The following is a 23,022-nucleotide window of genomic DNA, read 5'->3' on the forward strand; positions in this document are numbered from 1 at the left end:
TGCCATAATCCCTGTGTCAGAAGTGCTACAGTCTCCCGTATATAGTGCACTAAGCCCTGCTACAGTCTCCCCTATATAGTGCACTAAGCCCTGCTACAGTTTCCACCATATAGTGCACTAAGCCCTGCTAGAGTCTCCTCTATATAGTGCACTAAGCCCTGCTTAATCTCCCCTATATAGTCCACTAAGCCCAGCTACAGTCTCCCCTATATAGTGCACTACTTTTAACCAGGCCCTATGGTCGTACTCCTATGGGGCCTAGTGGAAAGTTGTACACTATATAGGGAGTAGGGTTCCGTTAGTTATGCACACATTATACACCCCCCCCCCCCCCCCCCCCCCCATATCAGGCGTGACCGGGGTGACCCCTCCTCCCGCCTAGGGTCAGGGGTCAGAGGTCATGGGGCAACAGCTCTTCCTGTGGACGTGAAGCACCATGCGACAGCGAGGGCAGGTGTGATGGGCATCCTTGAAACTCCTGAAGAAAAACGGGATCAGACAGCATCCTAGCAACAACCTGGAGGGACAGGAGAGTCAATATACCTGCTGGTGTCTGGAGCTGAGACGGAGTGTGTGTGTGTGTAACTGAGAAGGTGTGTGTGTGTGTGTGTGTGTGTGTGTGTGTGTGTGTGTGTGTGTGTGTAACTGAGATGGAGTGTGTGTGAGTGTGTGTGTGTAACTGAGATGGAGTGTGTGTCTCCTCACCCACAGAGGATGAACACCAGACACATGGTCCAGGAGAAGGTTCCAGCGTGGTGAGTGACATCACTCATCACCTGGTTCTGACAGGAAGGACATCTGATGAGACCAGGAGAATCACCCAGCTCTGTCTCATAGTGCTGGACAACCCTCTGTCTGGGGGGGCTAGCAACACCTGAGAGAACAAGGGGGTTAGATAAGGGGTTAGATCCAAGCCTCTGTCTGGGGGGGGGGGGGGGCACAACCTGAGAGAACGAGGGGGTTGGACGGAGGTGTTGGTAACATTTACAACAGCAAAATTAAAATTTACAAAAAAAAAAAGACGTTTTCGTCTTTTGAGCTTCTAGTCATGAAATCTATTCAGCCTACTCAATCACTTTTTATAGCTACTGTTTACAGGCCTGGGCCATATACATCGTTCCTCACTGAGTTCCCTGAATTCCTATCGGACCTTGTAGTCATAGCAGATAATATTCAAATTTTTGGTGATTTTAATATTCACATGGAAAAGTCCACAGACCCACTCCAAAAGGCTTTCGGAGCCATCATCGACTCAGTGGGTTTTGTCCAACATGTCTCTGGACCTATTCACTGTCACAGTCATTCTCTGGACCTAGTTTTGTCCCATGGAATAAATGTTGTGGATCTTAATGTTTTTCCTCATAATCCTGGACTATCGGACCACCATTTTATTACGTTTGCAATCGCAACAAATAATCTGCTCAGACCCCAACCAAGGAGCATCAAAAGTCGTGCTATTAATTCTCAGACAACCCCAAGATTCCTTGATGCCTTTCCAGACTCCCTCTGCCTACCCAAGGACGTCAGAGGACAACAATGAGTTAGCCACCTAACTGAGGAACTCAATTTAACCTTGCACAATACCCTAGATGCAGTAGCACCCCTAAAAACTAAAAACATTTGTCATAAGAAACTAGCTCCCTGGTATACAGAAAATACCCGAGCTCTGAAGCAAGCTTCCAGAAAATTGGAACGGAAATGGCGCCACACCAAACTGGAAGTCTTCCGACTTGCTTGGAAAGACAGTACCGTGCAGTATCGAAGAGCCCTCACTGCTGCTCGATCATCCTATTTTTCCAACTTGAGGAAAATAATAATAATAATCCAAAATGTATTTTTGATACTGTCGCAAAGCTAACTAAAAAGCAGCATTCCCCAAGAGAGGATGGCTTTCACTTCAGCAGTAATACATTCATGAACTTCTTTGAGGAAAAGATCATGATCATTAGAAAACAAATTATGGACTCCTCTTTAAATGAAGGCTGTGTGTGTCCCCATCATTATTCTACAGTCTGAAGGCTGTGTGTGTCCATTATTCTACAGTCTGAAGGCTGTGTGTGTCCATTATTCTACAGTCTGAAGGCTGTGTGTGTCCATTATTCTACAGTCTGAAGGCTGTGTGTGTCCATTATTCTACAGTCTGAAGGCTGTGTGTGTGTCCATTATTCTACAGTCTGAAGGCTGTGTGTGTGTCCATCATTCTACAGTCTGAAGGCTGTGTGTGTGTCCATCATTCTACAGTCTGAAGGCTGTGTGTGTCCCCATCATTATTCTACAGTCTGAAGGCTGTGTGTGTCCCCATCATTATTCTACAGTCTGAAGGCTGTGTGTGTCCCCATCATTATTCTACAGTCTGAAGGCTGTGTGTCCATCATTATTCTACAGTCTGAAGGCTGTGTGTCCATCATTATTCTACAGTCTGAAGGCTGTGTGTCCATCATTATTCTACAGTCTGAAGGCTGTGTGTGTCCATCATTATTCTACAGTCTGAAGGCTGTGTGTGTCCCCATCATTATTCTACAGTCTGAAGGCTGTGTGTGTCCCCATCATTATTCTACAGTCTGAAGGCTGTGTGTGTCCCCATCATTATTCTACAGTCTGAAGGCTGTGTGTGTCCCCATCATTATTCTACAGTCTGAAGGCTGTGTGTGTCCCCATCATTATTCTACAGTCTGAAGGCTGTGTGTGTGTCCATCATTATTCTACAGTCTGAAGGCTGTGTGTGTGTCCATCATTATTCTACAGTCTGAAGGCTGTGTGTGTGTCCATCATTATTCTACAGTCTGAAGGCTGTGTGTGTGTCCCCATCATTATTCTACAGTCTGAAGGCTGTGTGTGTGTCCCCATCATTATTCTACAGTCTGAAGGCTGTGTGTGTCCCCATCATTATTCTACAGTCTGAAGGCTGTGTGTGTGTCCATCATTATTCTACAGTCTGAAGGCTGTGTGTGTGTCCATCATTATTCTACAGTCTGAAGGCTGTGTGTGTGTCCATCATTATTCTACAGTCTGAAGGCTGTGTGTGTGTCCATCATTATTCTACAGTCTGAAGGCTGTGTGTGTGTCCATCATTATTCTACAGTCTGAAGGCTGTGTGTGTGTCCATCATTATTCTACAGTCTGAAGGCTGTGTGTGTGTCCATCATTATTCTACAGTCTGAAGGCTGTGTGTGTGTCCATCATTATTCTACAGTCTGAAGGCTGTGTGTGTGTCCATCATTATTCTACAGTCTGAAGGCTGTGTGTGTGTCCATCATTATTCTACAGTCTGAAGGCTGTGTGTGTGTCCATCATTATTCTACAGTCTGAAGGCTGTGTGTGTGTCCATCATTATTCTACAGTCTGAAGGCTGTGTGTGTGTCCATCATTATTCTACAGTCTGAAGGCTGTGTGTGTGTCCATCATTATTCTACAGTCTGAAGGCTGTGTGTGTGTCCATCATTATTCTACAGTCTGAAGGCTGTGTGTGTGTCCATCATTATTCTACAGTCTGAAGGCTGTGTGTGTGTCCATCATTATTCTACAGTCTGAAGGCTGTGTGTGTGTCCATCATTATTCTACAGTCTGAAGGCTGTGTGTGTGTCCATCATTATTCTACAGTCTGAAGGCTGTGTGTGTGTCCATCATTATTCTACAGTCTGAAGGCTGTGTGTGTGTCCATCATTATTCTACAGTCTGAAGGCTGTGTGTGTGTCCATCATTATTCTACAGTCTGAAGGCTGTGTGTGTGTCCATCATTATTCTACAGTCTGAAGGCTGTGTGTGTGTCCATCATTATTCTACAGTCTGAAGGCTGTGTGTGTGTCCATCATTATTCTACAGTCTGAAGGCTGTGTGTGTGTCCATCATTATTCTACAGTCTGAAGGCTGTGTGTGTGTCCATCATTATTCTACAGTCTGAAGGCTGTGTGTGTGTCCATCATTATTCTACAGTCTGAAGGCTGTGTGTGTGTCCATCATTATTCTACAGTCTGAAGGCTGTGTGTGTGTCCATCATTATTCTACAGTCTGAAGGCTGTGTGTGTGTCCATCATTATTCTACAGTCTGAAGGCTGTGTGTGTGTCCATCATTATTCTACAGTCTGAAGGCTGTGTGTGTGTCCATCATTATTCTACAGTCTGAAGGCTGTGTGTGTGTCCATCATTATTCTACAGTCTGAAGGCTGTGTGTGTGTCCATCATTATTCTACAGTCTGAAGGCTGTGTGTGTGTCCATCATTATTCTACAGTCTGAAGGCTGTGTGTGTGTCCATCATTATTCTACAGTCTGAAGGCTGTGTGTGTGTCCATCATTATTCTACAGTCTGAAGGCTGTGTGTGTGTCCATCATTATTCTACAGTCTGAAGGCTGTGTGTGTGTCCATCATTATTCTACAGTCTGAAGGCTGTGTGTGTGTCCATCATTATTCTACAGTCTGAAGGCTGTGTGTGTGTCCATCATTATTCTACAGTCTGAAGGCTGTGTGTGTGTCCATCATTATTCTACAGTCTGAAGGCTGTGTGTGTGTCCATCATTATTCTACAGTCTGAAGGCTGTGTGTGTGTCCATCATTATTCTACAGTCTGAAGGCTGTGTGTGTGTCCATCATTATTCTACAGTCTGAAGGCTGTGTGTGTGTCCATCATTATTCTACAGTCTGAAGGCTGTGTGTGTGTCCATCATTATTCTACAGTCTGAAGGCTGTGTGTGTGTCCATCATTATTCTACAGTCTGAAGGCTGTGTGTGTGTCCATCATTATTCTACAGTCTGAAGGCTGTGTGTGTGTCCATCATTATTCTACAGTCTGAAGGCTGTGTGTGTGTCCCCATCATTATTCTACAGTCTGAAGGCTGTGTGTGTGTCCCCATCATTATTCTACAGTCTGAAGGCTGTGTGTGTGTCCCCATCATTATTCTACAGTCTGAAGGCTGTGTGTGTGTCCCCATCATTATTCTACAGTCTGAAGGCTGTGTGTGTGTCCCCATCATTATTCTACAGTCTGAAGGCTGTGTGTGTGTCCCCATCATTATTCTACAGTCTGAAGGCTGTGTGTGTGTCCCCATCATTATTCTACAGTCTGAAGGCTGTGTGTGTGTCCCCATCATTATTCTACAGTCTGAAGGCTGTGTGTGTGTCCCCATCATTATTCTACAGTCTGAAGGCTGTGTGTGTGTCCCCATCATTATTCTACAGTCTGAAGGCTGTGTGTGTGTCCCCATCATTATTCTACAGTCTGAAGGCTGTGTGTGTGTCCCCATCATTATTCTACAGTCTGAAGGCTGTGTGTGTGTCCCCATCATTATTCTACAGTCTGAAGGCTGTGTGTGTGTCCCCATCATTATTCTACAGTCTGAAGGCTGTGTGTGTGTCCCCATCATTATTCTACAGTCTGAAGGCTGTGTGTGTGTCCCCATCATTATTCTACAGTCTGAAGGCTGTGTGTGTGTCCCCATCATTATTCTACAGTCTGAAGGCTGTGTGTGTGTCCCCATCATTATTCTACAGTCTGAAGGCTGTGTGTGTGTCCCCATCATTATTCTACAGTCTGAAGGCTGTGTGTGTGTCCCCATCATTATTCTACAGTCTGAAGGCTGTGTGTGTGTCCCCATCATTATTCTACAGTCTGAAGGCTGTGTGTGTGTCCCCATCATTATTCTACAGTCTGAAGGCTGTGTGTGTGTCCCCATCATTATTCTACAGTCTGAAGGCTGTGTGTGTGTCCCCATCATTATTCTACAGTCTGAAGGCTGTGTGTGTGTCCCCATCATTATTCTACAGTCTGAAGGCTGTGTGTGTGTCCCCATCATTATTCTACAGTCTGAAGGCTGTGTGTGTGTCCCCATCATTATTCTACAGTCTGAAGGCTGTGTGTGTGTCCCCATCATTATTCTACAGTCTGAAGGCTGTGTGTGTGTCCCCATCATTATTCTACAGTCTGAAGGCTGTGTGTGTGTCCCCATCATTATTCTACAGTCTGAAGGCTGTGTGTGTGTCCCCATCATTATTCTACAGTCTGAAGGCTGTGTGTGTGTCCCCATCATTATTCTACAGTCTGAAGGCTGTGTGTGTGTCCCCATCATTATTCTACAGTCTGAAGGCTGTGTGTGTGTCCCCATCATTATTCTACAGTCTGAAGGCTGTGTGTGTGTCCCCATCATTATTCTACAGTCTGAAGGCTGTGTGTGTGTCCCCATCATTATTCTACAGTCTGAAGGCTGTGTGTGTGTCCCCATCATTATTCTACAGTCTGAAGGCTGTGTGTGTGTCCCCATCATTATTCTACAGTCTGAAGGCTGTGTGTGTGTCCCCATCATTATTCTACAGTCTGAAGGCTGTGTGTGTGTCCCCATCATTATTCTACAGTCTGAAGGCTGTGTGTGTGTCCCCATCATTATTCTACAGTCTGAAGGCTGTGTGTGTGTCCCCATCATTATTCTACAGTCTGAAGGCTGTGTGTGTGTCCCCATCATTATTCTACAGTCTGAAGGCTGTGTGTGTGTCCCCATCATTATTCTACAGTCTGAAGGCTGTGTGTGTGTCCCCATCATTATTCTACAGTCTGAAGGCTGTGTGTGTGTCCATCATTATTCTACAGTCTGAAGGCTGTGTGTGTGTCCATTATTCTACAGTCTGAAGGCTGTGTGTGTGTCCATTATTCTACAGTCTGAAGGCTGTGTGTGTGTCCATTATTCTACAGTCTGAAGGCTGTGTGTGTGTCCATCATTATTCTACAGTCTGAAGGCTGTGTGTGTGTCCATCATTATTCTACAGTCTGAAGGCTGTGTGTGTGTCCATCATTATTCTACAGTCTGAAGGCTGTGTGTGTGTCCATCATTATTCTACAGTCTGAAGGCTGTGTGTGTGTCCATCATTATTCTACAGTCTGAAGGCTGTGTGTGTGTCCATCATTATTCTACAGTCTGAAGGCTGTGTGTGTGTCCATTATTCTACAGTCTGAAGGCTGTGTGTGTGTCCATTATTCTACAGTCTGAAGGCTGTGTGTGTGTCCATTATTCTACAGTCTGAAGGCTGTGTGTGTGTCCATTATTCTACAGTCTGAAGGCTGTGTGTGTGTCCATTATTCTACAGTCTGAAGGCTGTGTGTGTGTCCATTATTCTACAGTCTGAAGGCTGTGTGTGTGTCCATTATTCTACAGTCTGAAGGCTGTGTGTGTGTCCATTATTCTACAGTCTGAAGGCTGTGTGTGTGTCCATTATTCTACAGTCTGAAGGCTGTGTGTGTGTCCATTATTCTACAGTCTGAAGGCTGTGTGTGTGTCCATCATTATTCTACAGTCTGAAGGCTGTGTGTGTGTCCATTATTCTACAGTCTGAAGGCTGTGTGTGTGTCCATTATTCTACAGTCTGAAGGCTGTGTGTGTGTCCATTATTCTACAGTCTGAAGGCTGTGTGTGTGTCCCCATCATTATTCTACAGTCTGAAGGCTGTGTGTGTGTCCATTATTCTACAGTCTGAAGGCTGTGTGTGTGTCCATTATTCTACAGTCTGAAGGCTGTGTGTGTGTCCCCATCATTATTCTACAGTCTGAAGGCTGTGTGTGTGTCCCCATCATTATTCTACAGTCTGAAGGCTGTGTGTGTGTCCCCATCATTATTCTACAGTCTGAAGGCTGTGTGTGTGTCCCCATCATTATTCTACAGTCTGAAGGCTGTGTGTGTGTCCCCATCATTATTCTACAGTCTGAAGGCTGTGTGTGTGTCCCCATCATTATTCTACAGTCTGAAGGCTGTGTGTGTGTGTCCATCATTATTCTACAGTCTGAAGGCTGTGTGTGTGTGTCCATCATTATTCTACAGTCTGAAGGCTGTGTGTGTGTGTCCATCATTATTCTACAGTCTGAAGGCTGTGTGTGTGTGTCCATCATTATTCTACAGTCTGAAGGCTGTGTGTGTGTGTCCATCATTATTCTACAGTCTGAAGGCTGTGTGTGTGTGTCCATCATTATTCTACAGTCTGAAGGCTGTGTGTGTGTGTCCATCATTATTCTACAGTCTGAAGGCTGTGTGTGTGTGTCCATCATTATTCTACAGTCTGAAGGCTGTGTGTGTGTGTCCATCATTATTCTACAGTCTGAAGGCTGTGTGTGTGTGTCCATCATTATTCTACAGTCTGAAGGCTGTGTGTGTGTGTCCATCATTATTCTACAGTCTGAAGGCTGTGTGTGTGTGTCCATCATTATTCTACAGTCTGAAGGCTGTGTGTGTGTGTCCATCATTATTCTACAGTCTGAAGGCTGTGTGTGTGTGTCCATCATTATTCTACAGTCTGAAGGCTGTGTGTGTGTGTCCATCATTATTCTACAGTCTGAAGGCTGTGTGTGTGTGTCCATCATTATTCTACAGTCTGAAGGCTGTGTGTGTGTGTCCATCATTATTCTACAGTCTGAAGGCTGTGTGTGTGTGTCCATCATTATTCTACAGTCTGAAGGCTGTGTGTGTGTCCATCATTATTCTACAGTCTGAAGGCTGTGTGTGTGTCCATCATTATTCTACAGTCTGAAGGCTGTGTGTGTGTCCATTATTCTACAGTCTGAAGGCTGTGTGTGTCCATTATTCTACAGTCTGAAGGCTGTGTGTGTCCATTATTCTACAGTCTGAAGGCTGTGTGTGTCCATTATTCTACAGTCTGAAGGCTGTGTGTGTCCATTATTCTACAGTCTGAAGGCTGTGTGTGTCCATTATTCTACAGTCTGAAGGCTGTGTGTGTCCATTATTCTACAGTCTGAAGGCTGTGTGTGTCCATTATTCTACAGTCTGAAGGCTGTGTGTGTCCATTATTCTACAGTCTGAAGGCTGTGTGTGTCCATTATTCTACAGTCTGAAGGCTGTGTGTGTCCATTATTCTACAGTCTGAAGGCTGTGTGTGTCCATTATTCTACAGTCTGAAGGCTGTGTGTGTCCATTATTCTACAGTCTGAAGGCTGTGTGTGTCCATTATTCTACAGTCTGAAGGCTGTGTGTGTCCATTATTCTACAGTCTGAAGGCTGTGTGTGTCCATTATTCTACAGTCTGAAGGCTGTGTGTGTGTCCATCATTATTCTACAGTCTGAAGGCTGTGTGTGTCCATTATTCTACAGTCTGAAGGCTGTGTGTGTCCATTATTCTACAGTCTGAAGGCTGTGTGTGTCCATTATTCTACAGTCTGAAGGCTGTGTGTGTGTCCATTATTCTACAGTCTGAAGGCTGTGTGTGTCCATTATTCTACAGTCTGAAGGCTGTGTGTGTGTCCCCATCATTATTCTACAGTCTGAAGGCTGTGTGTGTGTCCCCATCATTATTCTACAGTCTGAAGGCTGTGTGTGTGTCCCCATCATTATTCTACAGTCTGAAGGCTGTGTGTGTGTCCCCATCATTATTCTACAGTCTGAAGGCTGTGTGTGTGTCCATTATTCTACAGTCTGAAGGCTGTGTGTGTCCATTATTCTACAGTCTGAAGGCTGTGTGTGTCCATTATTCTACAGTCTGAAGGCTGTGCGTGTCCATTATTCTACAGTCTGAAGGCTGTGTGTGTGTACTCACCAGTAGCGGTCTGGTTGATGTAGCTGCAACCCACAGCACCAGGTGGAGGAGTGAAGGGAGAGATGATAATGTCATCTCCTTTACCCTGGACTGAAACAACAAGAGAGAGAGAGAGAGATCCTCATGTCATATCCTTTACCCTAGACTGAAACAACAAGAGAGAGAGATCCTCATGTCATCTCCTTTACCCTGGACTGAAACAACAAGAGAGAGAGAGATCCTCATGTCATTTCCTTTACCCTGGACTGAAACAACAAGAGAGAGAGGAGCGTGTACTGTAGAGTCTTACCTGGTAGGGAGTAGGGAGGAGGGTTAGGACATGGTTCCTCTGACTTCAATGATGTGTCCATTGCCTCTGCTGGACAGCTGAGGAGAGAGAAACCACAAAATGATCACAATAATTGACGAGGCCCTTTTCCTCCTGGAAATAAGTCAAGGGTCATGATAATTAAATATCTGCCCCAGACCTCGTTGAGACAGTCGTCAAATACCTGTCTCAAACCTCGTTGAGAGAGCATATCGAAGCATTGATTGGCACTCTTGTCACCTCATTGGTCAGTCACCTCATCACCTGGATCAGCTGACAGACAGGTGTGTTTCAGGTGGATCTGGCCACTCCCACAGGAGCAGGTTGGAGTAGGGTGAAGTAGTCCCTATTACTGATGGGTAATAGGTGGGTAAGATGGGTAAAGAATGATTTTTAAGCCTTGATAAAATTGAGTTATGAATTGTGTATGTGTGCCATTCAGAGGGTGAATGGGCAAGACAAAATATAAACAAAAAATGTTTATCGCATCTGTAACATATTTCGGTGTGTATTTATCTGCATCTTAACTTCTTAAAGTTCTCTGAGATCAGTTTTATTCTGTTTGAGTCAGACTTCTAGCTAAGGGCTTCAACCTCGAAGCACTGTTCCAGGACCAGCTCTTCCTACCTCTTCTCTTCTAGCTAAGGGCTTCAGCCCCAAAGCACTGTTCCAGGACCAGCTCTTCCTGCCTCTTCTCTTCTAGCTAAGGGGGCTTCAGCCCCAAAGCACTGTTCCAGGACCAGCTCTTCCTGCCTCTTCTCTTCTAGCTAAGGGGGCTTCAGCCCCAAAGCACTGTTCCAGGACCAGCTCTTCCTGCCTCTTCTCTTCTAGCTAACTTTGACCCAGGACCAGAGTAGGCCTTCATTGTAAATAAGAATTTGTTCTTAACTGACTTGCCTTGTTAAATAAAGGTTAAATAAAAAAAAATATATATAAATAAAAAATACCCAAGCATCAACTGAACTGGGCCTTTGACCTGTCTTTCAAACGGGGATAGTTCAAAGGTCATGTCGAAAACCAGTCTTGGTAGTGTTCCACAGATACACATCACTGGGGTGGCAGATGAGACTATCCCTCCTACCAAAGGATCAGTGTGTAAACCACTTGCTGCCGTACCGCCACGGTATATAGCCAAGTGTTACAGTAGATGACTTGGACATGACGTCCCCCTGTGTAGCGAGGTGTTCCCACGGTATATAGCCAAGTGTTACAGTAGATGACTTGGACGTGACGTCCCCCTGTGTAGCGAGGTGTTCCGACAGTAACGTTTCCTCACAGCTATCCCCCCGGTCCGTCACAAAAGAAAGGACAAAATAGGTCAGACAGAATTGGTCTTTCTCTCACTCCCTCCTTTTAATACTAATGGAGGATTCTGCTGCTAACATCTCAGGTCTGTCCTAGAGGAAGAGGGAGTACTCTGTGTCTGATGTCTACACCTCAGGTCTGTCCTAGAGGAAGAGGGAGTACTCTGTGTCTGATGTCTACACCTCAGGTCTGTCCTAGAGGAAGAGGGAGTACTCTGTGTCTGATGTCTTCACCTCAGGTCTGTCCTAGAGGAAGAGGGAGTACTCTGTGTCTGATGTCTCCACCTCAGGTCTGTCCTAGAGGAAGAGGGAGTACTCTGTGTCTGATGTCTACACCTCAGGTCTGTCCTAGAGGAAGAGGGAGTACTCTGTGTCTGATGTCTTCACCTCAGGTCTGTCCTAGAGGAAGAGGGAGTACTCTGTGTCTGATGACCTCAGGTCTGTCCTAGAGGAAGAGGGAGTACTCTGTGTCTGATGTCTACATCTCAGGTCTGTCCTAGAGGAAGAGGGAGTACTCTGTGTCTGATGTCTACACCTCAGGTCTGGAGTACTCTGTGTCTGATGTCTACACCTCAGGTCTGTCCTAGAGGAAGAGGGAGTACCTGTGTCTGATGTCTTCACCTCAGGTCTGTCCTAGAGGAAGAGGGAGTACTCTGTGTCTGATGACCTCAGGTCTGTCCTAGAGGAAGAGGGAGTACTCTGTGTCTGATGTCTACATCTCAGGTCTGTCCTAGAGGAAGAGGGAGTACTCTGTGTCTGATGTCTACACCTCAGGTCTGTCCTAGAGGAAGAGGAAGTACTCTGTGTCTGAGGTCTACACCTCAGGTCTGTCCTAGAGGAAGAGGGAGTACTCTGTGTCTGATGTCTACACCTCAGGTCTGTCCTAGAGGAAGAGGGAGTACTCTGTGTCTGAGGTCTACACCTCAGGTCTGTCCTAGAGGAAGAGGGAGTACTCTGTGTCTGAGGTCTACACCTCAGGTCTGTCCTAGAGGAAGAGGGAGTACTCTGTGTCTGATGTCTCCACCTCAGGTCTGTCCTAGAGGAGGAGGAAGTACTCTGTGTCTGATCTCTTCACCTCAGGTCTGTCCTAGAGGAAGAGGGAGTACTCTGTGTCTGATGTCTACACCTCAGGTCTGTCCTAGAGGAAGAGGGAGTACTCTGTGTCTGATGTCTTCACCTCAGGTCTGTCCTAGAGGAAGAGGGAGTACTCTGTGTCTGATGTCTCCACCTCAGGTCTGTCCTAGAGGAAGAGGGAGTACTCTGTGTCTGATGTCTCCACCTCAGGTCTGTCCTAGAGGAAGAGGGAGTACTCTGTGTCTGATGACCTCAGGTCTGTCCTAGAGGGAGAGGGAGTACTCTGTGTCTGATGTCTCCACCTCAGGTCTGTCCTAGAGGAAGAGGGAGTACTCTGTGTCTGATGTCTCCACCTCAGGTCTGTCCTAGAGGAAGAGGGAGTACTCTGTGTCTGATGTCTACACCTCAGGTCTGTCCTAGAGGAAGAGGGAGTACTCTGTGTCTGATGTCTACACCTCAGGTCTGTCCTAGAGGAAGAGGGAGTACTCTGTGTCTGATGTCTTCACCTCAGGTCTGTCCTAGAGGAAGAGGGAGTACTCTGTGTCTGATGTCTCCACCTCAGCTCTGTCCTAGAATTGGCCCAGCGTCGTCCGGGTTAGGCTGTCATTGTAAATATGAATTTGTTCTGAACTGACTTGCCTTGTTAATTTTTTATTTTATTTTTTTTGCTTGGTTCATTAGCCGCTAGGGGCAGCCTTCAACAACAGCAAAAAATAGGCTCCTGTCTCCGGGTTGGCTGACATCCTATCCATCTGAATGTAGCTGGAAACTAAGGTTCCCGGTTCCACTCCTGACATTCCTGGACGGATTCGTGTCGACTGCCCAGAGTCCGCGAATTCAAGTCCGTTCCTCTGTCTCCCTAACGTTATCATCAATCTATCGTTTCCGAATAAAAAAGGACCAGCAAGAAGACTGCTCTGTCAAAACCAAGGTAAGCTAACAGTTAGCATGCGAACTGTGTCGCTGGGGAGCGGGCGATGGCTCGTAGGAAAGTTTGGGGCTTTGGTTCAAGAGAGAAGGCCTCGTTTTTTTTTACGGCGAGATTAAATGTTGTTTTCGTAGCAGATTTTATCGTTCGTAATCTTATTGATCTTTTTTTGTATGGACGTTGAATTATAAATAAATTACTAGATAATATATTGTTTGCTAACTAGTTAACTAGTTTAGCTATCGTAACGTTACATGCGAAATTAGGCTAGTTAGTTAGCGAACATAAGGGGTGGAATTGCCTGTCAACTGGCTAGTCAGCTAATTAGCATTTAACCTTGCTACTAAATGCAGAACTAACTCATCTTTAAGATCACGAGTATATCATGTTTTATTGTATAAAACACTTACTCATTCACGTCTAACAGTTTGTGAAATGTAAGATAAAATAAATACCGAACAGGTAGCATTACTAGCAGCTAGCCGAATAGCGTTAGCTGCATTGACTAATGTTAGTTAACGAGCTGAGTCATGTTCTTGTATTCCTATGGGGGTTTTCTCTCTCTCTCTGTGTAGCCGGTGACCGACCAGGGAGAGACTGACCGCACCCAACTGCCATCAACATGTCACTGCACCAATTTCTGCTTGAGCCCATCACCTGTCATGCCTGGAACCGGGACAGAACCCGTACGGCCTAGGACCAATGCTTTATTATATAAAATCACATACTTTAAATATACACATACACGTTTTGATGTTGTATGCAGTATCAAAAACATCCACGTTCATCAAAATGTTTATCCACTGACTCTTCTGTTATCTGCCCTTCTTCCTCTCTCTCTGTAGAGATTGCCATCAGTCCCAACAACCACGAGGTCCACATCTATCAGAAGAGTGGAAACCAGTGGGTGAAGATGCATGAGCTGAAGGAGCACAATGGACACATCACAGGTAGAATAGGCACAGGAAATGACATCGCAGGAATAGATTAAAATACGTTTTAACAATGTCTGGGCGACCTCCCGGGTGGCGCAGTGGTCTAGGGCACTGCATCGCAGTGCTAGCTGCGCCACCAGGGTCTCTGGGTTCGCGCCCAGCCTCTGTCGCAGCCGGCAGCGACCGGGAGGTCCGTGGGGCGACGCACAATTGGCATAGCGTCGTCCGGGGGTTTGGCCGGTAGGGATATCCTTGTCTCAGTATGTAAAATGTAATAAAATGTATGCACTCTACTGTAAGTCGCTCTGGATAAGAGCGTCTGCTAAATGACAAAAATGTAAAATGTAAAATGTAATGGACATTGATGATGATGTTTTTCAGAGGTTTACGTTGACTCTCTCTCTCCCCTCCCTCTCCAGGTATCGACTGGGCTCCTAAGTCCGACCGCATCGTGACGTGTGGGGCGGATCGTAATGCCTATGTCTGGTCTCTGAAGGACGGGGTCTGGAAGCCCACGCTGGTCATCCTGAGGATCAACAGAGCTGCTACCTTCGTCAAGTGGTCTCCTCTGGAGAACAAGTTTGCTGTGGGCAGCGGAGCCAGACTCATATCCGTCTGTTACTTCGAGTCTGATAACGACTGGTGAGGGAGGGGAGGAGAGAGAGAGAGAAGCAGGCTAAATCGTTTTGTACTCTTTAAATGTGTGTGTGTGTGTGTGTGTGTGTCAGGTGGGTGAGTAAGCACATCAAGAAGCCGATCCGTTCCACCGTCCTCAGTCTGGACTGGCATCCTAACAACGTGCTGCTGGCGGCTGGATCCTGTGACTTCAAATGCAGGTAGAGAGAGAGAGACCGTCAGAGACCATGTTTCAACCTCATCAGTAGAGAGACAGACCGTCAGAGACCATGTTTCAACCTCATCAGTAGAGAGACAGACCGTCAGAGACCATGTTTCAACCTCATCAGTAGAGAGACAGACCGTCAGAGACCATATTTCAACCTCCTCAGTAGAGAGACAGACCGTCAGAGACCATGTTTCAACCTCATCAGTAGAGAGAGAGACCGTCAGAGACCATGTTTCAACCTCATCAGTAGAGAGAGAGACCGTCAGAGACCATGTTTCAACCTCATCAGTAGAGAGAGAGACCGTCAGAGACCATGTTTCAACCTCATCAGTAGAGACAGACCGTCAGAGACCATGTTTCAACCTCATCAGTAGAGAGAGAGACCGTCAGAGACCATGTTTCAACCTCATCAGTAGAGAGAGAGACCGTCAGAGACCATGTTTCAACCTCATCAGTAGAGAGACCGTCAGAGACCATGTTTCAACCTCATCAGTAGAGAGAGACCGTCAGAGACCATGTTTCAACCTCATCAGTAGAGAGACAGACCGTCAGAGACCATGTTTCAACCTCCTCAGTAGAGAGACAGACCGTCAGAGACCATGTTTCAACCTCATCAGTAGAGAGAGAGACCGTCAGAGACCATGTTTCAACCTCCTCAGTAGAGAGAGAGACCGTCAGAGACCATATTTCAACCTAATCAGTAGAGAGAGAGACCGTCAGAGACCATGTTTCAACCTCATCAGTAGAGAGACAGACCGTCAGAGACCATATTTCAACCTCATCAGTAGAGAGACAGACCGTCAGAGACCATGTTTCAACCTCATCAGTAGAGAGACAGACCGTCAGAGACCATGTTTCAACCTCATCAGTAGAGAGCGAGACCGTCAGAGACCATATTTCAACCTCATCAGTAGAGAGCGAGACCGTCAGAGACCATATTTCAACCTCATCAGTAGAGAGCGAGACCGTCAGAGACCATATTTCAACCTAATCAGTAGAGAGAGACAGACCGTCAGAGACCATGTTTCAACCTCATCAGTAGAGAGCGAGACCGTCAGAGACCATATTTCAACCTAATCAGTAGAGAGAGACAGACCGTCAGAGACCATGTTTCAACCTCATCAGTAGAGAGACATCAGGGTCTATATTCACACAGCGTCTCTCAGTAGAAGTGTTGAATCTAGGATCAGGGTCTATATTCACACAGCGTCTCTCAGTAGGAGTGTTGAATCTAGGATCAGGGTCTATATTCACACAGCGTCTCTCAGTAGAAGTGTTGAATCTAGGATCAGGGTCTATATTCACACAGCGTCTCTCAGTAGGAGTGTTGAATCTAGGATCAGGGTCTATATTCACACAGCTTCTCTCAGTAGGAGTGTTGAATCTAGGATCAGGGTCTATATTCACACAGCGTCTCTCAGTAGGAGTGTTGAATCTAGGATCAGGGTCTATATTCACACAGCGTCTCTCAGTAGGAGTGTTGAATCTAGGATCAGGGTTAGTTATTGATACATACAGCCCCCTGATCAATAGGTATTGATACATACAGTCCCCTGATCAATAGTTATTAATACATACAGCCCCCTGATCAATAGGTATTTAAACTATATTACCCCCCCCCTCTCTCTCCCAGGGTGTTTTCGGCCTACATCAAGGAAGTAGAGGAGAAGCCGGGCCCCACCCCCTGGGGGTCCAAGATGCCTTTTGGGGCGGTGCTGGCTGAGTTTGGGGGTGCCGGGGGAGGAGGATGGGTCCACTCTGTGTCCTTCTCCTCGTCTGGTAACAGACTGGCCTGGGTCTCACACGACTCCACTGTTACTGTGGTGGACGGCACCAAGGGGTCCACGTAAGTCTCTCTGGGGGTGGGGGGGTAGTGTGTTTTATCTAACGCTGTGTATTCAATCCGTGTGTGTGTGGTGTAACACGGTCGCTCTGTTTGTGTGTTTCAGTCCGTCTCAGTTGAAGACTGAGTTCCTCCCTCTGCTCAGTGTTCTCTTCATCTCTGAGAACAGCGTGGTGGCAGCGGTAAGACTGTCTGTCTGTCTGTCTGTCTGTCTGTCTGTCCCTGTCTCTCTGTCTGTGTCTGTCTGTCTGTCCCTGTCTCTCTGTCTGTGTCTGTCTGTCTGTCTGTCTGTGTCTGTCTGTCTGTCTCTCCCTGTCTATCTGTGTCTGTCTCTCCCTGTCTGTCTCCGTCTGTCTCTCTCCGTCTGTCTGTCTCTCTGATAAATCAGAAAGGAAACCTGTATGAGTATGTGTCTCTGCTGTGTTTTATCTTGTCTGTCTGTCTCTCCTCAGGGTCATGACTGTTGCCCCATGCTGTTCCGTTGTGATGACGGAGGGTCTCTAACGTCTGTCTGTCTCTCTGTCTGTCTGTCTCTCCTCAGGGTCATGATTGTTGCCCCATGCTGTTCCGTTGTGATGACGGAGGGTCCCTAACGTCTGTCTGTCTCTCTCCGTCTGTCTGTCTCTCCTCAGGGTCATGATTGTTGCCCCATGCTGTTCCGTTGTGATGACGGAGGGTCCCTGACGTTTGTCTCTAAGCTGGACCTTCCTAAAGCTTCTATCACTAGAAACATCTCAGCTATGGAACGTTTCAGAAACATGGACAAGAGAGCTACTACAGAGGACCGCAACACGGCCCTGGAGACACTGCACCAGAACTCTATCACGTAGGAGACACACACACACACACACACACACACACTGCACCAGAACTACATCACGTAGGACACTGAGACACACTGCACTCTGTTATATTGTCTCTAATCTACAGTTGTGGCCAAAAGTTTTGAGAATGACACAAATATTAATTTCCACATAGTTTGCTGCTTCAGTGTCTTCAGATATTTTTGTCAGATGTTACTATGGAACACTGAAGTATAATTACAAGCATTTCATAAGTGTCAAAGGCTTTTATTGACAATTACATGAAGTTGATGCAGAGAGTCAATATTTGCAGTGTTGACCCTTCTTTTTCAAGACCTCTGCAATCCGCCCTGGAATGCTGTCAATTAACTTCTGGGCCACATCCTGACTGATGGCAGACCATTCTTGCATTATCAATGCTTGGAGTTTGTCAGAATTTGTGGGGTTTTGTTTGCCCACCCGCCTCTTGATGATTGACCAAAAGTTCTCAATGGGATTAAGGTCTGGGGAGTTTCCTGGCCATGGACCCAAAATATCGATGTTTTGTTCCCCGAGCCACTTAGTTATCACTTTTGCCTTATGGCATGGTGCTCCATCATGCTGGAAAAGACATTGTTCGTCACCAAACTGTTCCTGGATGGTTGAGAGAAGTTGCTCTCGGAGGATGTGTTGGTACCATTCTTTATTCATGGCTGTGTTCTTAGGCAAAATTGTGAGTGAGCCCACTCCCTTGGCTGAGAAGCAACCCCACACATGAATGGTCTCAGGATGCTTTACTGTTGGCATGGCACAGGACTGATGGTAGCGCTCACCTTGTCTTCTCGGGACAAGCTTTTTTCCGGATGCCCCAAACAATCGGAAAGGGGATTCATCAGAGAAAATGACTTTACCCCAGTCCTCAGCAGTCCAATCCCTGTACCTTTTGCAGAATATCAGTCTGTCCCTGATGTTTTTCCTGGAGAGAAGTGGCTTCTTTGCTGCCCTTCTTGACACCAGGCCATCCTCCAAAAGTCGTTGCCTCACTGTGCGTGCAGATGCACTCACACCTGCCTGCTGCCATTCCTGAGCAAGTTCTGTACTGGTAGTGCCCCGATCCCGCAGCTGAATCAACTTTAGGAGACGGTCCTGGCGCTTGCTGGACTTTCATGGACGCCCTGAAGCCTTCACAACAGTTGAACCGCTCTCCTTGAAGTTCTTGATGATCCGATAAATGGAATGATTTAGGCGCAATCTTACTGGCTGCAATATCCTTGCCTGTGAAACCCTTTTTATTGTTTCCTTGCAGGTAACCATGGTTGACAGAGGAAGAACAATGATTCCAAGCACCACCCTCCTTTTGAAGCTTCCAGTCTGTTATTCGAACTCAATCAGTATGACAGAGTGATCTCCAGCCTTGTCCTCGTCAACACTCACACCTGTGTTAACGAGAGAATCACTGACATGATGTATGCTGGTCCTTTTGTGGCAGGGCTGAAATGAGGTGGAAATGTTTTTGGGGGATTCAGTTCATTTGCATGGCAAAGAGGGACTTTGCAATTCATCTGATCACTCTTCATAACATTCTGGAGTATATGCAAATAAGAGAGATTATGCAAATTGCCATCATACAAACTGAGGCAGCAGACTTTGTGAAAATGTATATTTGTGTCATTCTCAACTTTTGGCCACGACTGTAGTGTCTCTGAGGGAGACGAGAGGGACTGTCTGACCCTGTTATATTGTCTCTCTGAGGGAGACCAGAGGGACTGTCTGACCCTGTTATATTGTCTCTGAGACCAGAGGGACTGTCTGACCCTGTTATATTGTCTCTCTGAGGGAGACCAGAGGGACTGTCTGACCCTGTTATATTGTCTCTGAGACCAGAGGGACTGTCTGACCCTGTTATATTGTCTCTGAGACCAGAGGGACTGTCTGACCCTGTTATATTGTCTCTATGAGGGACTGTCTGACCCTGTTATATTGTCTCTATGAGGGACTGTCTGACCCTGTTATATTGTCTCTATGAGGGACTGTCTGACCCTGTTATATTGTCTCTATGAGGGACTGTCTGACCCTGTTATATTGTCTCTATGAGGGACTGTCTGACCCTGTTATATTGTCTCTCCTCCAGTCAAGTCTCTATCTATGAGGGAGACCAGAAGGACTGTCGTAAGTTCTGTACCACGGGCATCGATGGAGCCATGACCATCTGGGACTTCAAGGTAAGACACACACACACACACACACAGACACAGACACACACAGACACACACACACACATTCCTGGCCAGCTTCATTAATTAGTTGTCATCACATTGTGATTTTTCAAACCTTGAAGTAGAATGTAATTAATGATATTCACTGGAATGGAATGTTGACAGAGGACAACACGGCCCCCAACTGAAGACCAGACTCAGTAGACTGGTGACTGTTATTAACAGAGGACAACATGGCCCCCAGCTGGAGACCAGACTCAGTAGACTGGTGACTGTTATTAACAGAGGACAACATGGCTGGAGACCAGACTCAGTAGACTGGTGACTGTTATTAACAGAGGACAACATGGCCCCCAGCCGGAGACCAGACTCAGTAGACTGGTGACTGTTATTAACAGAGGACAACATGGCCCCCAGCTGGAGACCAGACTCAGTAGACTGGTGACTGTTATTAACAGAGGACAACATGGCCCCCAGCTGGAGACCAGACTCAGTAGACTGGTGACTGTTATTAACAGAGGACAACATGGCCCCCAGCCGGAGACCAGACTCAGTAGACTGGTGACTGTTATTAACAGAGGACAACATGGCCCCCAGCTGGAGACCAGACTCAGTAGACTGGTGACTGTTATTAACAGAGGACAACATGGCCCCCAGCCGGAGACCAGACTCAGTAGACTGGTGACTGTTATTAACAGAGGACAACATGGCCCCCAGCCGGAGACCAGACTCAGTAGACTGGTGACTGTTATTAACAGAGGACAACATGGCCCCCGGCTGGAGACCAGACTTAGTAGACTGGTGACTTATTAACAGAGGACAACATGGCCCCCAGCCGGAGACCAGACTCAGTAGACTGGTGACTGTTATTAACAGAGGACAACATGGCCCCCAGCTGGAGACCAGACTCAGTAGACTGGTGACTTATTAACAGAGGACAACACGGCCCCCAGCCGGAGACCAGACTCAGTAGACTGGTGACTGTTATTAACAGAGGACAACATGGCCCCCAGCTGGAGACCAGACTCAGTAGACTGGTGACTGTTATTAACAGAGGACAACATGTCCCCAGCCGGAGACCAGACTCAGTAGACTGGTGACTGTTATTAACAGAGGACAACATGGCCCCCAGCTGGAGACCAGACTCAGTAGACTGGTGACTGTTATTAACAGAGGACAACATGGCCCCCAGCTGGAGACCAGACTCAGTAGACTGGTGACTGTTATTAACAGAGGACAACATGGCCCCCAGCTGGAGACCAGACTCAGTAGACTGGTGACTGTTATTAACAGAGGACAACATGGCCCCCAGCTGGAGACCAGACTCAGTAGACTGGTGACTGTTATTAACAGAGGACAACATGTCCCCCAGCTGGAGACCAGACTCAGTAGACTGGTGACTGTTATTAACAGAGGACAACATGGCCCCCAGCCGGAGACCAGACTCAGTAGACTGGTGACTGTTATTAACAGAGGACAACATGTCCCCCAGCCGGAGACCAGACTCAGTAGACTGGTGACTGTTATTAACAGAGGACAACATGGCCCCCAGCTGGAGACCAGACTCAGTAGACTGGTGACTGTTATTAACAGAGGACAACATGTCCCCCAGCTGGAGACCAGACTCAGTAGACTGGTGACTGTTATTAACAGAGGACAACATGGCCCCCAGCCGGAGACCAGACTCAGTAGACTGGTGACTGTTATTAACAGAGGACAACATGTCCCCAGCTGGAGACCAGACTCAGTAGACTGGTGACTGTTATTAACAGAGGACAACATGTCCCCCAGCTGGAGACCAGACTCAGTAGACTGGTGACTGTTATTAACAGAGGACAACATGGCCCCCAGCTGGAGACCAGACTCAGTAGACTGGTGACTGTTATTAACAGAGGACAACATGGCCCCCAGCCGGAGACCAGACTCAGTAGACTGGTGACTGTTATTAACAGAGGACAACATGGCCCCCAGCTGGAGACCAGACTCAGTAGACTGGTGACTGTTATTAACAGAGGACAACATGGCCCCCAGCTGGAGACCAGACTCAGTAGACTGGTGACTGTTATTAACAGAGGACAACATGGCCCCCAGCTGGAGACCAGACTCAGTAGACTGGTGACTGTTATTAACCAATGTGTTTATGTCTCTTCAGAGTCTGGAGGCGTCCATCCAGGGGCTGAGGATCATGTGACGGACCAGCTAAACCCCGCCCCCGTTACCCGGACAACCCCCCTCCCCCTCCAAGCGGCCAGTAACAGTCTGACCACGCTAAGAAGTACCTGATTAAGAAAGCACTGACTACACACACACACACACACACATACACACACACCCTCTCTGAGCTGACATGACATTACCGTTGATTGTTTGTTTATGTAAATGAAGGCTAAAGGGTCATAGGTCAACTTGACGACCCCACATCAGTGGTTTTTACTTTATAATTATAATAATAATAACAGGTGTTTTATCTCTGAAGGGACTACGACACTAAGTTACCATTTGAAGGATGTGCTGTGTAGCTGTGCGGCCACATGGCACAATATTCCCTATATAGTGCACTACTTTAGACCAGAGTCCTATAACGGCTATCCTCTGTAGTGTGTCTCTTAAGGGCCCTGGTCAGGACTAGTTTACTGTAAAGGAACTAGGGTGCTATTTGGGATGGTTCCTATGTCATTAGATAGAGGATGTATCTACGATGTGTCTAATTCAGCTGCAGAAGAAATAAAGCATTAACTTACTCTACTGAGTCTGTCTGTTACTCTACTGAGTCTGTCTGTTACTCTACTGAGTCTGTCTGTTACTCTACTGAGTCTGTCTGTTACTCTACTGAGTCTGTCTGTTACTCTACTGAGTCTGTCTGTTACTCTACTGAGTCTGTCTGTTACTCTACTGAGTCTGTCTGTTACTCTACTGAGTCTGTCTGTTACTCTACTGAGTCTGTCTGTTACTCTACTGAGTCTGTCTGTTACTCTACTGAGTCTGTCTGTTACTCTACTGAGTCTGTCTGTCTGTTACTCTACTGAGTCTGTCTGTCTGTTACTCTACTGAGTCTGTCTGTTACTCTACTGAGTCTGTCTGTTACTCTACTGAGTCTGTCTGTTACTCTACTGAGTCTGTCTGTTACTCTACTGAGTCTGTCTGTTACTCTACTGAGTCTGTCTGTCTGTTACTCTACTGAGTCTGTCTGTCTGTTACTCTACCCGATTCTGTCTGTCTGTTACTCTACTGAGTCTGTCTGTCTGTTACTCTACTGAGTCTGTCTGTC

The 23,022-nt window shown here is 46.6% G+C and overlaps 2 protein-coding genes across 2 annotated transcripts; one reads left to right on the plus strand and one right to left on the minus strand.

Annotated features, from left to right (window-relative positions):
• Positions 1-330: 330 nt before the first annotated feature.
• On the minus strand, positions 331-11,650 carry LOC129839682 (cell death-inducing p53-target protein 1-like). Its single transcript, XM_055907248.1, has 5 exons — positions 10,013-11,650; positions 9,811-9,887; positions 9,522-9,611; positions 706-874; positions 331-517 (listed from the first exon to the last, which is right to left on the minus strand). The coding sequence occupies exons 2-5, from the start codon at positions 9,869-9,871 to the stop codon at positions 385-387; spliced, it is 453 nt and encodes a 150-aa protein (XP_055763223.1). The 5' UTR covers positions 9,872-9,887; positions 10,013-11,650; the 3' UTR covers positions 331-384.
• A 1,255-nt stretch (positions 11,651-12,905) lies between these two features.
• On the plus strand, positions 12,906-22,495 carry arpc1a (actin related protein 2/3 complex, subunit 1A). The gene is made up of 10 exons (XM_055907199.1): positions 12,906-13,137; positions 13,710-13,820; positions 13,980-14,084; positions 14,489-14,711; positions 14,798-14,905; positions 16,547-16,759; positions 16,863-16,938; positions 17,389-17,582; positions 19,670-19,760; positions 21,907-22,495. Exons 2-10 carry the CDS (start codon positions 13,757-13,759, stop codon positions 21,943-21,945), a joined length of 1,113 nt encoding a protein of 370 aa, XP_055763174.1. The 5' UTR covers positions 12,906-13,137; positions 13,710-13,756; the 3' UTR covers positions 21,946-22,495.
• The last annotated feature ends 527 nt before the right edge of the window (positions 22,496-23,022 follow it).

This window comes from Salvelinus fontinalis, chromosome 40 (genome assembly GCF_029448725.1).
Source record: "Salvelinus fontinalis isolate EN_2023a chromosome 40, ASM2944872v1, whole genome shotgun sequence".
Lineage (NCBI taxonomy): Eukaryota > Metazoa > Chordata > Actinopteri > Salmoniformes > Salmonidae > Salvelinus > Salvelinus fontinalis.

Coding starts and splice junctions, on each gene's coding strand:
- arpc1a (XM_055907199.1), top strand. CDS start 13,757: ATGTCACTGCACCAATTTCTGCTTGAGCCCATCACCTGTCATGCCTGG. Junction 14,712..14,797: donor TTCGAGTCTGATAACGACTG/GTGAGGGAGGGG, acceptor TGTGTGTGTCAG/GTGGGTGAGTAAGCACATCA. Junction 16,939..17,388: donor AGAACAGCGTGGTGGCAGCG/GTAAGACTGTCT, acceptor GTCTCTCCTCAG/GGTCATGATTGTTGCCCCAT.
- LOC129839682 (XM_055907248.1), bottom strand. CDS start 9,871: ATGGACACATCATTGAAGTCAGAGGAACCATGTCCTAACCCTCCTCCC. Junction 9,612..9,810: donor TCCTCCCTACTCCCTACCAG/GTAAGACTCTAC, acceptor TTGTTGTTTCAG/TCCAGGGTAAAGGAGATGAC. Junction 875..9,521: donor CATCAACCAGACCGCTACTG/GTGAGTACACAC, acceptor TTGTTCTCTCAG/GTGTTGCTAGCCCCCCCAGA.